This window comes from Elaeis guineensis, chromosome 5 (genome assembly GCF_000442705.2).
Source record: "Elaeis guineensis isolate ETL-2024a chromosome 5, EG11, whole genome shotgun sequence".
Lineage (NCBI taxonomy): Eukaryota > Viridiplantae > Streptophyta > Magnoliopsida > Arecales > Arecaceae > Elaeis > Elaeis guineensis.
This window is the reverse complement of record NC_025997.2, coordinates 122,888,460-122,906,049: the sequence shown is the minus strand read 5'-3', so window position 1 is coordinate 122,906,049 and position 17,590 is coordinate 122,888,460. Positions and strand designations below refer to the sequence as shown.

The following is a 17,590-nucleotide window of genomic DNA, read 5'->3' as shown; positions in this document are numbered from 1 at the left end:
GCCGCACCATCAAGTTGTGGTTGTCAGACGTCACTCCGATAAAATGCCATTACTTCATAATTTCTTCCATCTTCCAACTAGATCTACTGAATTAATTCCAGATTTTAATGTAGCGATAGCGTCTCAAAATGGGCAGTCACAAATTCTTGGACTACACCCTTTTCTAGAGATGTTCAAGTACCCCAGGCCTTTTCTCTTTGTTCAAACTTCACATGTTATATTATGAGGGCAAGGCCGCATTGAAAGGTTATCAACTCCAGGCTTTCATATCGTCACCTGGGACTTCTTCTAATGAGATTATGAAACCGGCGATACGACGGGTAGTTCATGGGATAAATTCCGGTCAAGAACAACGGCAGCGCACCATGGCGTGGCTTTCCACTCTAGCTTGCTGCCATGTAACTTTACATGAGACTTTGGATCTCACTCACATAAAAATTATTGTAAACAAAAATATAAAAAAAATGAAAAGTCACTACTTACTCCCATCATAAAAATCTAACTGTTAGTAGGAGATCTCAAATCTCAATGTTAGATGAGAACTATGACAAAATAGTTTCTTTTTTTTGCTTCTTTTATTTTCCTTTTTCGTATGTCACTCTAATAAACACAATTGGTAGCTTGATGTCACTCACATAAATTATTATAAACAAAAAAACGAAAATTAAAAGTTACCACCTAATAGTGGGCCTTTATCTCAATTTAAATCCACATCAGAAATGGCAAAAACTACGAATCTAAGTGATAGATTATTCTATATTTTTTTTTTATATTTATATTAAAATTGCTTAATTATCCATTGAAGAAGCTCTTAAACGACAATAAACTATGCGCCTTCCTCTGCGTCGGAGCAGTGGATCCTAGTCATGCAATGCAAGTTGTGCAAATTGCACGGTGATATTTTATTCTTTCCATGTATTAAAGGGTCCATCCAGTGGGAGACGTTTGATCGGAACAATTATTTTGTTATTGAAACCGTGATCTACAATTAACCCTCCCACAAGAAGATGCCACGTTGCGGATTCCTAGCCGTTTGATTCCATCACAACGACCACGCACGGACCCAGGACTCGCTCGTTGGTTCCTCCGTCGACGGTCCTGATGAAACCACGTCTCCGTATAAACCCAACCTGGCCTCCAGATCCGCGAGGATCCCCTTGAGCACCACGAGCACCTCCGTCATCCGCGGCCGCTCGCTTTTATACGGACGCACGCACCGGCACGCTAGCCTGAACGCCGCACCCACCGAAACCCGGTCCCACTCCCCCAGCCTCGGGTCCACGATAGACTCCACGCCTGCATCACCGTCTGATCCACCACGCATCATCACCTCCTGCGCCCTGTGGACGATGGACTCCGCCCCCCTGTCGGCGTGGGGACAACCGCCCGCGTCCCCGTCACCAGCTCTAACAGTACGACGCCGAAGCTGTACACGTCCGACGCCTCGGACACGTGGCCCACGGAGAAGCTATCCGGGTCTACGTATCCCGTGGTTCCTCTCACCTCGGTCGACACGTGGGTCCCATCCGTCGGAACGATCCTTGACACGCCGAAGTCGGAGAGCTTGGCGACGCCGGACTCCGCGAGGAGGACGTTGGTCGGCTTCACGTCCCGGTGGACCACGGCCCCCTCGGGTAACTCGTGGAGGTACGCCAATCCCTCGGCGACGTCGACGGCGATCTGTACTCGACGGTGCCACGTCAACTCGCTGTGGAACAGCGCGCGGGAGAGGTTCCCGCCGGCCATGTACTCGTAGACCAGCGCGTGCTCACGACTCGCGATGCAGTACCCGACTAACGTCGTTAGATTCCGGTGACGGAGTTTGGCGAGGATCTCGACTTCACTGTAGAACTCGGCGAGTTTTTTCTCGCGGTAGATGCGTTTGATCGCCACGTGTTGGCCGGAAGGGAGTTTTCCCAGATAGACCCGCCCAGCGCCGCCCTCGCCGAGAAGGAGGCCGTCGTCGTAGCCGGCAGTCGCCTGGCGGAGCTCCGCCTTGGTGAAGATGTAGAGGCCGTCGGTGGGGAGTGGAGATTCGATCGTGACCGTCCGATCTGCGTCGTCGTCGATCGATCGTCGCCGGGAGCGATGGATCAGGACGGCGAGGAAGACAATGAGGGCGATGGAGGTGACTCCCGCGGCGGCGGATCCGGCGGCGATCTTGATGGATCTGGAGGATGAGGAGGAGGTGGGAATCGGGGACGCGGAGGGGGCCGACGGCCGGGGAGGGGGAGGGGAGGGGATGAGATTGCTGGTGCCGAGACTGCCGACGTTCTCGAGAATTTCGAGCATGCAGAGGGCGTAGGAGCGGAAGCGATGAAGGGGACGGGCGGCGGGAGACCAGATGCCGATGGTGGCGGCCATGCCGCAGGGGACGAAATCCTTGCTGTTGGTGAAGTTGAGGAGGTCGAAGGTGGCGGCGATCACGGCGTTCTGGCAGTCGACGCAGGCGGGCTGGTCGATGGAGAGGTCGGATCGGGAGGTGGTGCAGAGGCGGGAGGCGTTGGAGAGGTCGGTGGCAGAGCGGATGGCGGAGACGGTGGGGTAAAGGCAGGGGCGTTCGCCGGCGGCGAGGTTGCCGGAGAGGTTGCAGGTGTCGCTGGAGTTGAGGAGGGAGGGGCGGACGAGGCCACGGCTGATGAGGGAGGCGGAGAAGGTGGTGGCGCAGGCGGAGGCGGTGGGGTCGGGGAGGAAGGCGTTACCGGTGAGGTTGGCGTGGCGGATGGCGGCGTAGATGTAGGCGGCGAAGACGAACCAGCAGCAACCGGTGGTGGTGGAGCTAGCGGCGGCGGTGGCGGTGGCGTTGGCGTAGCACATGGCGGGGATGAGGCGGGAGGCGGAGTCGAGGTCGTAGGGGCACGTGGCGTTGGAGCCGAGGATGGGCGTGAGGAGGAGGAGGAGGAGGAGGTGGAGGAGGAGAGAGAGGTCGTAGCAGTCCCGGCGGAGCATTGCAATGGACTTGGGTTTGGGCGGACGGGGACGGTGGCGGGGGTGCTGGGGGTAGTGTGGTAGTGCGGAAGAAGGGTGGATTTGGGAAGGAAGAGGCGACGAAAGAATTATTAAAGGGATATTCTTTGGCTCGTCGCCGCAGGTTGAGATAGGAGGAATACTTTGCTCATTGGTGGGTGGGTGTTGACCGGCGAAACTGAAGGATTTGACTCTGTTTCATCAAATAAAAAAAAAAAAAAAATCTCTGGGCTGGTAATTTGATATTTGATATTTTCGATTTTATTTATTTATTTATTTTTTTTTGAGAGGTCGGGAATAAGACGAAGTGCTCATAAAAATATTTTAAAAAAATATCTAAAAAAAATACCAACAAAATAGATACATCCATTTGAATATTACTTGAAAATAATAAACGCAACCTAACCAGTAATACTATTCACCTCTTAATAGATATGCCTGACATCCACAATAGCACATCCCACTAATAGAAAGTCAATACTGTGAACAAGCAAGTTGGAGACTGCAGCTCTCCTCACCTTCGAATCCATCTAACCATTATGGTTGAAACTCCTATATCTTCCTCCCTATCTTTGAATCCATCGGACCACCATGGTTAAAACTTTCATATCTTCCTTCGTTGCCGGCTTGGAACTCTATTATTTTTAGATGCACTTGGCATATGTTATTTACTAAAAAAAAAAGTTATCAACTATTTAATTGCGAAATAATTTTACATCATCATGCTTTCCAAATCATATCAAATTTTCTATAGAGCTCTAATCATTTGCGCATGAACAATTTTCTTATCATATAGCAAGAGGGGAACGATATTTAGGCCAGTTGATTGTCGACTAATCAAATCAGAAGTTACAAAAATGATGAACTTTTCGTGCGCATACAAAAGGAGTTATATTTCATGATTTTTGTTGATTGCTTTTAATTGGATAATGTTAAACCATTTCAATTAAGCAATCTTAATCATGATTTTTTCAATGTCCTTAGATCAAACATATAGACTATCATCATTCCAAGTTGTCCTGGAATTGATTTGACAACGACTGTTGTTTGATACTTATACATCATACGCTTTTGCTTTTGATCAGTATATACCCCGGTGCACTAATCAGCACTAAATGCAGTCTCCTTTACGGTTGTTATCGGGCTAGCTGATTTGAAGTTACCAGTATTTGGTCCTACGATTTTGACTAGAAAAGAACTAGTATATAGCGGCACACTTCTATGTAATGCTTCTGAGGTGGTAATGGTAGGTCAGTGGATGTTGAAGCGGATTTAATTTTGGCTCCCCCGATACCCTACTCTGGTCCAAATATCTGTAAATTAAAATATTTTGAAATATGATTAATAAAATATAAATGTATTAGCTGATATTTTTAATCTTTTTAATATATTTTTCAAAATAAGATATAGAAAAATATTTTTAATACAATTATTATTTGGTAATATTATAATTATTATATTAGACATAAATTTTACTTTTATAAAGAGAAAAAGTTTATTTACTCGTCTCAAATTTAAAATCAATAACAGGATATAAAAATCAAATTTCCTTAGCATTGATCATGATATATTGCTAAAAATGCTTAAAAATTGAAAAATCACCTATTTTGATAATTTCTAACCTGCACATTGAGTGGGAGTGGGATTTAATGGTTAAAATAATGTAAGATCATGTTTTACCATAATCCAAGCACTAATATTTATTAATTTTGAATCTATATGTACATTGAGATTAGTAAGCTCAATTCTCAAGTTTAATGCTTTATCATGTATTTTAATATTCTAGCACAATTAATATTATATGTCTATGTCTATATGTTATATAAATTAGACACCAGTGAAATATATGATATTAATTTCTATATATTTTTAGTGGTATAAGCATAATCAATTAATGAATCTGCGATATAAATTCTCTATTATTGATCTTGAGTAGATGCCCTGAGATCTCAAAATGTTTTGATTCCTTATATAGGTACCTCTTTTCAATCATAACCATCTCTTGGGATGATTGAGATCTTGGTCTTCAAAAATCTTGCTACGATGATCAAATAGCTCTGGTCGTTCCTCAGAAACCAAGGATACTTTCTACTACATTTTTTTTTTTTGAATCTCTAGCAAATGCTACTTGGTCTGCCTAGCACTTGTATTTTCCTTGTGTATCGTAAACGTGACCAACCAGTCTAGGTGGCTAATTTTTGTATCGAACCATGGTGGAGTTTTGACTTTTGAGTCAGGATGAGGCTAAAGATCATGGGTCCGTGAACTTATTATGTTTATTCTATTCTCTCAGTTCCAAAAGATAGCTTGACTCTACTGTCCTAATCCATGTCATATTGTTCATATTCCTTAAAAATTAAAAAGCTTATCAATTATGTATTTGTGTAAAATTTAACTAAGTTATAGGATTTCTCTATCCAAACGTATACAAACTGTTGCATACCCTTCCCCTTCCCCACCCTTCACCTCTTGCCTAGGTATTTCACAAGCTAAACCTCCCTCCTCAAACCCACATTAATCGTGTGTTTAGTTGAGGTCACGAGAGAGAGGATGGATGGGGCTGGAAAGATAGACAACCTTTATCTATCATTTGGTTCCAAAAAAAAAAAAAGAAATCTTAGAAAGAATGAAAGAAAAGATTATCTATCTATTCTGTTGCATCATTTGTATCCTCCTGAATTGGAAAGATGCAAAAAAGAATAGATAGAGCACATGAGGAGTAGATTTTCCACATTCATAAAATTATCTCTTATTATTATTTTTTTGACAAAACCCCTCATTGATAATAATATTATTATTTTTTTATCAAAAGAGAGTTTAGCAAAAATATCATGTAAATATCATTTATCCATCCTTTCATTTCTTCGATACTAAATAGAGAAGGAAATTATTCTCATCCATTCTTTCATGTTTCACTAAATATACAAGATGATCGATAGAAGACTCATCCATCCTTCTTTCTTTATCCATTCTTCATATCAAATAGAGGGTAAATAAACTTCTACACCGAGCTCAAAATGTTAAAGATTAGTAGATTGGATCCATGCCATCCAATATGCGACTTGGATCACTACAAGGCATGCCAAATGTTTACTGAATACCTACCTGTATGCGCCTATATTTGTCCTGCCACAAACCATAACCCTCGTTCCATAGTTTAGTAATAGCCCATCATCTTCCTGTATTTGTAAAAATACGCCTGGGTATTGCAGCTCCAATTGCAATTTTCCGGTTAAAATGATCTTAGAGCCATGATTAATTTATGCTCGGCAGCAGCCCACCTCAACCCTAAATTAGAGGCTCTCGGCCCATGCAATCCTTCAGTGTCGGTTGGAGGCCCATTAAGGACTTTCACCTCCACACCCGATGCCATCAGTTGATAGCAGTAGCACCAGAAATAGCCCAAAGCTTGCTCACTTTGAAGATCTTGCCTCCACAAAAAGCCCAAGAAAAGAGACGAGAAAGAAGCACAAGAGAACAAAAAGGAAGTGTTTCAATCAAATCCATGGTTTCAAATAATGATGATATAACGAGTGAAAAATGACGGCCTAATGCATTATTTAGCATTATGATGTTCTGTTACAACACAATAGATCCAAGATGAGCTGGATATTGAAGTTGCTACCATGTGCTGGATGCCCAGATCATGTAGAAAAAGAAGAATTCTCAATGATCGATCTCAATGATCCTTTGGAGCAAGAGAGAGAGATTTTGTTGAGCTTGTGAGCAGTTTGATTATCAAATGTGCAATAACACAAAAACATATAGATGTTCATGCACCATAAAACCATTCTAAAGTTTCACATTTCATAGAAAAGCATCCAACCATGTACCATAATCTGCTGATAGCTTCATTTCTTCGATCATAAACTTCTCCTCCGACCATGCTAATTCTTTCATGACAATAAGCAAAAAAAAATTCTCTGGGCTCCATTGTGCACGAATGCTGATGCCGCTCATCCATCCTGCATGCAAGATTCATGGCCCTCTCTGGTCAGTCGTTACTGACATAAAAAACCTTGGATGACAAAAATTCTCTGACATCTTTCGGCTTTGTGGGCCTAAAATTGACGGTGCCGGCCCATTGCCTACTCTAGAAGACCAGCTCAGTACAAAGTTGCCATCGTGATAGGCCTGGGCTGGCCCTGGCCCATGTCCTTCACTGCAAAGACACTGCTCCTGCTTGGCTTCGTGGCGTTTATAACACGGCCAATCAATTACCTAGTTTGATTGTGTCACCAATGTTTCAGGAGTAATCATGTGGCTGGCCGGCTAATCGTGGGTGCCGATATGAGACTAACGGCAGAATCAATGGCAGTCCAATTTGTTCGTGGAACCGCTTGAGAGGCCTAGTCTGATGCATCTGACCGGGGTTTGCCTTGCAAGATTGTAATTGGGGTTGTGCTCCCCCATCTGTTTACTGGAACAATTAAAAATCTAGAAAGATTGAGCTGGATTTTCTGGTGGATTATTGCATAATGTATCTAAGTAAGGTACATATCAATCCAATCCCTCTCCAATCCAAATCCTCACGCGCCTGTACTATGGACTCAAAATGGCTGCATCCTGCTCAAGTTTTGTTCACTGGCTCTGTATTCTCCTGGCACGCGGCTTATGGTTGCTGCCTTTTGATTTGGACTTTGGCTGAAGTGAGGTGCTTACGTACTGTGAGGAGTGGGCACGCTCTGTTTTGTGGCATATTTTGTTCACTGTGCATGACCTAAATTAGACCACGATTACGACTGCATCCCTGTGGTTAGCCTCCTATATGCTGTCGTAGTTTGCTGCTAGAGGTGAAAATAGTATAGATATCATTCATTGAGATTCATTTTCATATCCGAATCAATTTGAATATAAACAAAAATTTGAAGATCCGATAAATATTTATATCTGTATCCATATTCGTCAAAAAAAAATAGATATGGATATGGATAGACAACTATTCGATCCGTATCCGAATATCCAAATCTATATATAATCCTGTATAATTTTATATGACACTTATTAATTTTTAAGAAAAATATGCAACCATCTACATATGTTATTGGCTTGATTTATCATCTTTGACTTTGTAATCATAAAGTTTAACTATCTAAGTTATATTCGTCATTATATCTATCCTTTCACTATTTAAATTGTATCCGTATCCGTTTAAAATAAATATAGATATAAATTTTTATATTTAAATAATATCCGTATTCATATATGTATTCGTTAGATAAAATAAATATGGATATGGATATGCTGGTATCCGATCCATATTCAATCTATTTTCAATCCTATTTATCATTATTTTTTATTTTTTTTAAATAAGAAAAAAAAAGCACTGGTTACAACCCTTTCTTTTTTTTTTGGTGATAAAAAAAAAATACATGCTGCCAACAAACAATTGGAGAACTGCTTGTGCTCAATATGTCTCGTGAATGGCAGATCTTGCTATAAAGAAAAGTTAATAGTGGAAAAATAATAGCTAATGAATGATTGGTGTGACCACAAAATTTTTTAAAAATTTGCTTGTATAAAATGTTTCAATGGACTGAGTATTAAACTAGTAAGTGTTGTTATGCAATAAAGAATCAAGGACATGTTTGGTTGAGAGGAGTTAGATTCTTGAACAGGAATGAGAATGACATGATTCCTATTCTAACCATTTGGTTAGGAGTAATGATATTCCTATTTCAATTCTAACAGCAATGGACTTCTTCAATCCTCCAAAATCTATGATATTCAAATTTTATTCCAATTATGATTTTGATTTTAGCCATAAACCAAATACATGAAAGGATATGGCCATTTCGATTCTAATTCCAATTGCAAACTAAACACATAATAATTTTTTTCTCAAAAATATAAACAAATAAAGAACTAATTAAATAACTGATTTCATCATAACATTAAGAAAGGAACAATGGAATGTTTTACTTCATCTAAAAAGAGTGGAGAAAGAAATGAAAAAAACATATTCACCATCAGCACGATTTTACTAGAGATTAGAATCAAGTGGTTATATATGTTTTTCAAATTTCAAATTGCAATCCAATTAATCTTCCACAAAAATCTTGTATTCAATTTTGTTGTTCCATGTTTACTGCAAGTCAAGGTAAAATAATACAAATTTTTGGAGAAAAATCTCTTTTTTAAAAAATATCACATTATGTTAAATTATTTATTCTGAAATTTCTAATACTCCTATGCCTCTATCCTTATGTCATCAACAGCTATAACCATGATCGTGAAGACGGGCAGAATAGTCCGAAAAGCTAAACATGGATCATCCAGTTAAAAACCAAATAATCAATCTTTTTTTAAATTCCTATAAAAAAACATAAACTCTACAAAATTCTCAAACATAATTTGTGAGCGCATAATTTCTATCTAAAAGAGCAAGACAATTATAACTCCATAACAAACTAACAATTATAACTCGGTAACAAAGTTTTCTTTTTTGCTTTTTTGAGGAAATACTTGGGATTCTCATCATCATTCAAAGCCAAAGGGGACTCAAAAACTTTATTTAGGTTCTTGTTTCCTACAACTAAACTGAACTAAAAAGGCCCAATCAATATCCTCTTCCTTCTCCGAAATAGGAATATATAAGACTATAATGAGTTCCCTTATGAAACAAAAATCGAAACCATAGTACCCTACATGAAGGACACGTGTAATCTACACGTGCGCATAGAAGTGTCAAATAGACGAATCTCTGTCTAGATATGGCAGTGCCCAAGAGTTGAGAGATATATTGAGTTCCGGCACCGGCCGGTGATCACAACTTGGTCACGTGGCTGCACTCCTGGCTCTTCACCTTCAGGTTCGGGATCCCAATGACCACGCGGCACTCTGACTCCACCACCGCGTGGTGCTTGATGAACCCCAGGAAGATGAGCCGACCGGGGATCCTCGTCGATGAGTCGAACGCCAACTCGCCGGCGGCCAAGTCCGCGATCAAGCTCCCGAGATCCGCAGCGATCCGGTCGCCCTCCACCCGGAGCGTGAGCAGCAAGTGACCGTCGCCCCGCTGCGGCACTCGGCCGGGTGCCACGTCGGCGTCGCCGACCTGTGTCCCGCGGTATCGGAGGATGGTGTGGCCCTCCCTGTAGTCGAAGGCGGCGCGGTTGGGGTTGTGGACGAGGACGTCGAGGTCGAGGGTGAGGTTGATCTCGATGCGGACGGCGGGCAAGGTGATGCGGGGGGAGACGCCGGCGACGCGGGTGGAGACGAGCTTGGTGGTGAGATTGCGAGGCTTGATGAGGGTGAGGTAGAGTACGAGGACGACGACGCCGAGGACGATGAGGAGGAGGAGGCAGCCGCCGCAGAAGAGGAGGCGACGGCGACGGCGGCTGCGGCGGTGGGTGGAGGTGGAGTCTCCAGATTCCTTCATGATGGGTGCGGAGAGAGAGAGAATTCAGAGAGCAGAGAGAGCCGGGAGGGGGAGTTTATTTACGGAGCGCCCATGGACTTATAAAGGCCTTACGGAAAAGTTTATAATATGCATTGAAGAAAAGAAAATATTTGTTTCTAAGGGCCGAGGAGACAGGTCCTTAAAACCTAAAACGCCGGCACGTCGATGGTAACATGTAATTAAATTCTATTAATCTAGAGAGAGTATTTGTTTATATGGTGGAATCTCACTTGATTATGACATCCCGCAACCTTTTACACCTTACAATTTTGTGCTGTTAACTCATCACCACATGACCCGTGGGTTAAAAAAAAAAAAAAAAAGAAAGTAACCTTTGAGCGGATTTAACACGCAATTTCTTAATCATTAGCATTAAATTTTTAATTTATTATATATTTATACAGAAATTTGCATACACTTATATTCATTATACATACTTATACTAATTTTTTATACACATTTATATTGTCCTTGGATATATTTATTATGTTAGTGCATACTGACAAAGTACCATCAGATAATCTAGTACGAGATTTACTGATTTCACGTACATGCAAGAATTATCGTGGAGGTTCCATTAAAACAGAGACGATACCAAGTGAAATAAATGATCTCCATACATGGAATAACAAATTGTTGCCCATGGCCTCCTACGATCAAATTCAATTATCGATCTCAAGGACGGGAACCGTTGGTAGGTGGAAGACATAAATGTGATCGTGGGTGGGTTCGCGAAGGAGTAGAGCGGTTGAAGGTCGTGCTGTCGTGGGTCTCGAATTTATGGTTACGAGTTTTTCCCATTTAAACCAGTAAAGAGCAGGATTTTAATCACAAAGCTCTTTTGCCTGGACGTGAATGACCGGGAGAGAATATATTTTGACAATCTAGATATGAGATTTAGAAGTGGCATTTGATCCTCGATGATGTACTCATTCATTAGGTTCATCCATACGGTGGAAAAGAATCCATCCATTCATCCAAACTCGATTTTGAATTGAACATTTTCTAGTAAAAATTAGAATTCTATGATCACGCCCATGAAAAATAGTTGCACCGGATTACCCCCTTTGAACTCTCTATTTCTATACCAAAAAAAAAATCACAAAGCTCTTTTTAAAGGGATAGAAAGCAAATTGGTATTATTTATTGGAACATGGAGCTGGACACGGAGAAGCACGCTTGACTAAAAGCAATATTGTATTAGAAAGCTAATTAGCTTCCGTTTTATTTTTTATTTTTATTTTTTAAATATAAAATTATAATTAAAGGATGTCAATCTGTTCAGATTGGATCGGATCGGATTAGATATAGAACAAATCAAAAATTTGTCAATCTAAACCCAACTTATCTATTAAATAGATCAAAAATTCAGATCTAAAACTAATCATTTTATTAAACACATAAGCTAATCCGATATATAATTGGTTGAATCAAGTTAATCGGATTAAAGAGTTAAGCAATGCCATCCTGATAGAAATCAAAATAAAAAATATGTTCAATAGGAGTCCAGATAAGAAATATATCTGATGTTGTTATTTTTATTTAAAAAAATATTTTTATTACTTCTTTAGAAGTGAGAAATCTTACTTTCATTAGTTTTAAAAATTAAAAAAATATATATTTTTACCTTCACCATTGCCATTATCTCCACCTTCGTTGCTATATATTATTGCCATTTTCTCTAATACTATCGGATTTGGATTGTATTTTTCATACGAAAAAATGATTGATCTTCTTTCATGATATCAACTGTTGAACAGCATAATAGCCACTTTGAGAGCTATATAGGCAAAGAGATGGAAGATATTGGGGGTTCTTTGAGAGCTGTGTCTGCTTTGGAAATAGTGTGAGACAACCTAACAATTGATGTTGCAAAAGCAGATCATCATTCTTTTGTACAAAAGACACAATCAGAAGCCATCACCATCGTTATCACTACACCCCCCATCAGTTGCCAACACTATTATCATCATTGTTTATATCACCATTGCTGTTACTACAATTATAAACAACACCATTATCACTACCACTGATATAATTAGCGTTTCCATTATTTCTCGATACTTCCATCACTACAAACTTCGTTACAATCTCTACCACACTAATAATCACCGCTATACATAATTTGTACATCACTATTATTATTGTCTCCATCATAATTATCATCTTTTTTACCATCATCATATTTATATATTTCAAATAAAATATTTTTATTTTATTTGAAAAAAAGAAAAAGTGATGGAAAATGGCAACTAAATTTCTGAATTTGGTGGGTGACGAGATCTTGGAGGCTTGGGCAAGGAAACGAGAATTATGGGATACCTGCATAGTAGTAGCCTGGTTGGGTTTGCTGTCGCTGTTGACTGGTCGGTTTGATATATTCTACCCATCTGTCCGCAAGCAACCGGTTCCCACCCGCGTGGGCTGCGGACTTTATTGCTTGTGGGAGCCGATCAGCTGATGGCGGGGAGTGATACATGACACGTATTCCATTTTTGGGGTGTACAGGTCGTGATGATGTGGAGATCCGGAGGAAGGGGATTGTATTTGTACCTGCAAAAGCAAGCCAACGGATGAAAAATCATAAATTAGTTTTAATATATCCCGAATCCAACCATAGCCTACGCAACTGATAAATTAATTAAAACTTATCACGAAGTCTTCACCCAATCCAACCAGCTCCCATCACATAAGCAGGAGCAGAGCCACCTTTTGTATCGAGGATTCAATTAAACCTTCAAATTTTGATTCAATACCCATTGTATTCTTAAAAATATATAAATATTATTTAAAAAATTATATATATATATATATATTTTTGAATTTTTATAAAGTAAAAAATTTTAGTTAGTTTAATGATTTGAATCTCCACTTTTTATCCCTGATGTTTTAGGTTCGAATTATTTTTCTCAAATTTTTTCCCTTTTTTTTTTCTCACTTTCAATTAATAAAACGTTATTAATTAATTAATTATTTATTTATTTATTTTAATTTATATATTGTGCACATGGCCATCTATAAGCATGTGAGAATGCCTAGATCTCATATTTAGCTAAGCTAGCCTAAGATGGCAAATAGTTTCTATAAAAAATAATTAGATGATCCCATCCAATATTTCAGAAATATATATATATATATATATATATATATATATATATATATATATATATATATAACTCTCCAATCAAATATAAAAGTTCAAATTTTAAAAATAAAAAAATTGATCAAAATAAAAAATAAAAAATATTTTAAACTCAAATAAATTAGATAGTAAAAATATTAGTAAGACCATTAGTTTATCTAACAGAAAGATATTCAGGGAGGGTTATATGTCATGTATATAGTAAAAATCAAGTAGTAGAATGTATATTTTCAAAACGTTAGATGGAAACTATAATTACCTCAAACTTTAGGAGGTCATTGTAATTTACTTTTTCTAATTACAATTCAAAGTTAGAATGTATATTGTGATGTTATTCCTTTTGAACAATTCAAAGTTCTCATAATTAATGACCATGTCCAAGAAATTTAGGTCTCATGGCTTTCTTTTGTGGCTCCTTTTTATTGAGTGTTTATGCTTGCTCGCACTTGGTCTCCTCATGGTCTCGCCAGCAATTAAGCCAACACATAAAGATGTGCTATATTGTCAATAAGCTAAACATTGTCGCCCTAATTTCTTGTCACTTTCATCAAATAATATATGTTAATGGTGCTTTCACCATATTGGCACGAAGTCATTGTGATATTTTTCACTGGATGACACTTTTATGGTGGTTATTGGTTGTTTTCACCACTTCCTTTCGTATTATACTGAATCTTCTCTTCTTGAAGAGAAGCCTGAATGCGACCTAGAAAACCTAAGATATTTGATATATTAACTATTCAAGATACACTTAGAGTACTCTTCACCAATAAAAGCCATGATTGGCCAACTGCATCTTTCACTAAGGAAAGCATTTTCACACTCATCAAGTTATATCTTTCAGCTTGCGCAAATATAGTATTGGACTTTGATTTTAACATTTCATCCTGCACATTTTATTAATGTCACGAACTAACATAATTTTAATAGAAAACAATTTCGTTTTATTAATCCTCCATAATGACCCTCAAGATATGGCTGTGAAACCGACTGGCTACCTCGTTGATGGACCTTTACCTTTCCTGGTTAGAGACGAGCCACTTTTATGGACTTCTCTCCGGTTTGGCCCAAAAAAGCTCTTCCAATTGGCAACTGGTTCCACCTCTGAGATGATCAAAGGCTACTAATTCACTGGTGTCATTTCAAATTGTAGTCACCAATTCTTGCTGACATCCCAATCTTTCCCGATTCGTACCTGATGGTCAATGAGAGAGTTTTCTTGGCTTCAGCAAAGCAGCAAATAAGAAGAAGATGTCCACGTCCAGTCTCAAACGTGTTAACATATTTTAAAGCACTCGGTTGGCCTTTACTACATCAAGGTATCATTTTCGTTGACAAGTGGAGCACCGGAACAAATGACGAGATTTCTTCTTCAGTAACGAAGTGATGAATTTTCTTGGCATGACATGACCATTAAGCAGGATTTGAGCAATTTTGGGCTGGATTTGTGTCGCACAAATGAACATTCTGAGTTAACCGTTGAAAGGCATCCAATGAATTACATGTCAAATCTTGGGCCAAAAATCTTGTCCAATGACAAATCTAGGCATAGGCCGGATGTTTCAGCCCAATTGTTGCCTCATCTGAAGTTAGCTGCCAAGTTCGTATAGAAATAAAGCTGCTGAGTACTTGGGTGAGGAAATGGAAACCATTTGGGGGCGTTTGGTAGCTCAATTTGAATCATCACAGTGATCTAAGATCACTGATGATCTAAATCTTGAGATGATCTAATCTCTAATGATCTCAGATCACTATATTTGATTTATCATAGTATAGTGATTAAAGATCTTTGGATATGTATAAGCTAGTTGTTTAGTATGCTATGAAAATTCAAGGTCACCGACTATATAATACCAAAAATACTCTTAATAACTTGTTTAGGAGTTGGGATTGAGGATTGAAGTAGAAAAAATTTTGGAAGAAAATCAAATAGATTTTTTTTCTTTTTAATTAGCGAGAGAAGGAAGAAAATTTTTTTCTTCCGTGGAGACAATGCCTCGGGTACTCATATGCGTTTCTTCTCTTTCATACGGAGAAAATGTTTCAACTACTCACCCTATGCATGCGGAAAAAATATCGCGTAAATGAAAAATGATTTCCTCTTCCTGAAAGTTTTCAATCATGAGGGTATTTTGATTAATATATTTTAATATAAGATTATCGTGATGGAGTGATGTTCGATTTCCGTCTTCAAGAACAGATTTTCCATCACTACATTGGACTGTAATTTGAGGAGTGAGGGTTATTTGAAATCACCATCACATAGAATCATCATAGTGCAAATCTTATTATTTCTATCTATATTTTAGATGGATCATCCCATATTAAATGCCTCCTTAAAGCCAATATTCTCTGATTTCGATACGGATAAGAAAGTAAAACTCAATTTTTTTATTAAAGATATGCTCGTTCCTCTATTTTCAGATTCTTCATCAGAGCATCAATATTCAGAAAACGCAAGCCTTCTTGGAAGCTTTATTTAATTCATAATCATCCAATGCCGTAATAAAAGGGAATGTGGCCAACCAAAGAGTGGTAAATTGAGATCAGAGGAATCCTCATTTGTTTAGAAAAAATTGCAAAAATTTAGCAAAAAGCCAATGATAAGATGTCTTTCTTTGAGAATTTTCATAGACGAAGATCATGCCACTGTTGTTGACTAGATCCAAGACGAGGTGAGGCACTTGAAAGCTCATTTACCCCTCCGTGACCTCTGAAATTCTCTTCATCATTCTATCACGGTGTCTGTTTGTCACGTCTTTCAGAAGAGAAACAGTGCGACAGATTGAATTGCATCATTTATTATCAAGCACATTAGAGATTGAAGCTAGCAGACAAAGTGATGTCTACCTATGAATTGTGCAGGATATTTTATTTTCTGATCTTTTAAATTGTACTCACATTAAAATGATGTAATTGCCATCATATACTAAAAAAAAAAAACCATTCTTTAGAAGTAATGCAAAGAACACAAGACGAGGGCCAAGCCAATTCTGTTGCGAAAGATTATATGTTGTCCACAAACACCGATTTAGAAGATTTTGATCTTGAGAGGACCACCAGATTTCCGGATGCGATCGAAACCAACGACCAAAAAATTCACCAAAGTTAAGAGAGCGTCAGTAGAAGACCATCAACAGATCTTGTCCGAGAAAGTAATGAAGGGCTAAAGAGGAGAAAAAAATTCATGCAAGTCCACGAACAATTCAAGGCCGATATTCCTGAATGCATGAAATCTTCCATTGGAATGAACCATCAGCTATGACCAACCGATTCAACAGTAACATCTTGATTAAGGGCAATCTCCATGAGATGAGGAAACAGAGCATATAAGTACCAAGATATATTTATAATATAAAGACGTCCTTGAATGATTGGTTTACAAAGCACATTGCAAGCAACAAAGTTCAAAACGCCACCATTGATCTCCTTAATGCCATTCCATTCAAGAAGAGCACTTGGAGAATCAATTCATTTAACAACCATTTTGGTGCCAAAAATAATGAAAAGTTACATCCCATCTACCTGCTGGCTTTGTGTGGAATCCAGTAAAGCACTGGCAGCCTATCATCTCTTTATGCAATTTTCCAATGTCTCAAAGCAAGCCCAAGACATTTGATGGCGAATTTGCCCATCTTACAATGCATGAAATGAGCCAGATGATTCTCCAAATCCTAGTCAAAACCCATTAGAATTAGTGAAGATTTAGATAGATTAACATTGTGACTAGAACGTTTTTGGGATCAAGGCAAAACTGTCTTGATGATGCAAATTCGTTCCTTCTCGTGTCATAGAAAACCATAGGATCGTCTATAAACTAAACAACCTTCCTCACCTCTCAAGCATACTTAAATCTTTGGTTCAGCCATTATTCTTGGCCTAATTAGTATACAACCTTATTCCCATTTTAAACATCTTCTACTTTTAGGGTGCTTTGGCTCATGAACGAAATTGGAATCAGAATAGTCATGTTCCCTGACACGTTTCATTCATGACTAGAATTAGAATCATAATTGGAATAAAATTTGAATACTAAAAGAGAGCCTAGAATAGATTTTGGAGGATTAAGATATTCTTAT

The 17,590-nt window shown here is 38.8% G+C and overlaps 2 protein-coding genes across 2 annotated transcripts; both read right to left on the bottom strand.

Annotated features, from left to right (window-relative positions):
- Positions 1-785: 785 nt before the first annotated feature.
- LOC105046036 (proline-rich receptor-like protein kinase PERK3) lies at positions 786-3,043 on the bottom strand. Its single transcript, XM_010924518.4, is given in 2 exon segments — positions 786-1,359; positions 1,362-3,043. Coding segments are annotated over 2 exon segments (1,905 nt in total). The 5' UTR covers positions 2,950-3,043; the 3' UTR covers positions 786-1,042.
- Positions 3,044-9,561: 6,518 nt separating this feature from the next.
- Positions 9,562-10,436, bottom strand: LOC105046037 (uncharacterized). The gene has a single exon (XM_010924519.3). The coding sequence runs from the start codon at positions 10,346-10,348 to the stop codon at positions 9,734-9,736; it is 615 nt and encodes a 204-aa protein (XP_010922821.1). The 5' UTR covers positions 10,349-10,436; the 3' UTR covers positions 9,562-9,733.
- Between the last annotated feature and the right edge of the window lie 7,154 nt (positions 10,437-17,590).

Excerpts from the sequence above, each read along its gene's own strand:
- LOC105046037 (XM_010924519.3), bottom strand. The coding sequence starts at position 10,348 with ATGAAGGAATCTGGAGACTCCACCTCCACCCACCGCCGCAGCCGCCGT.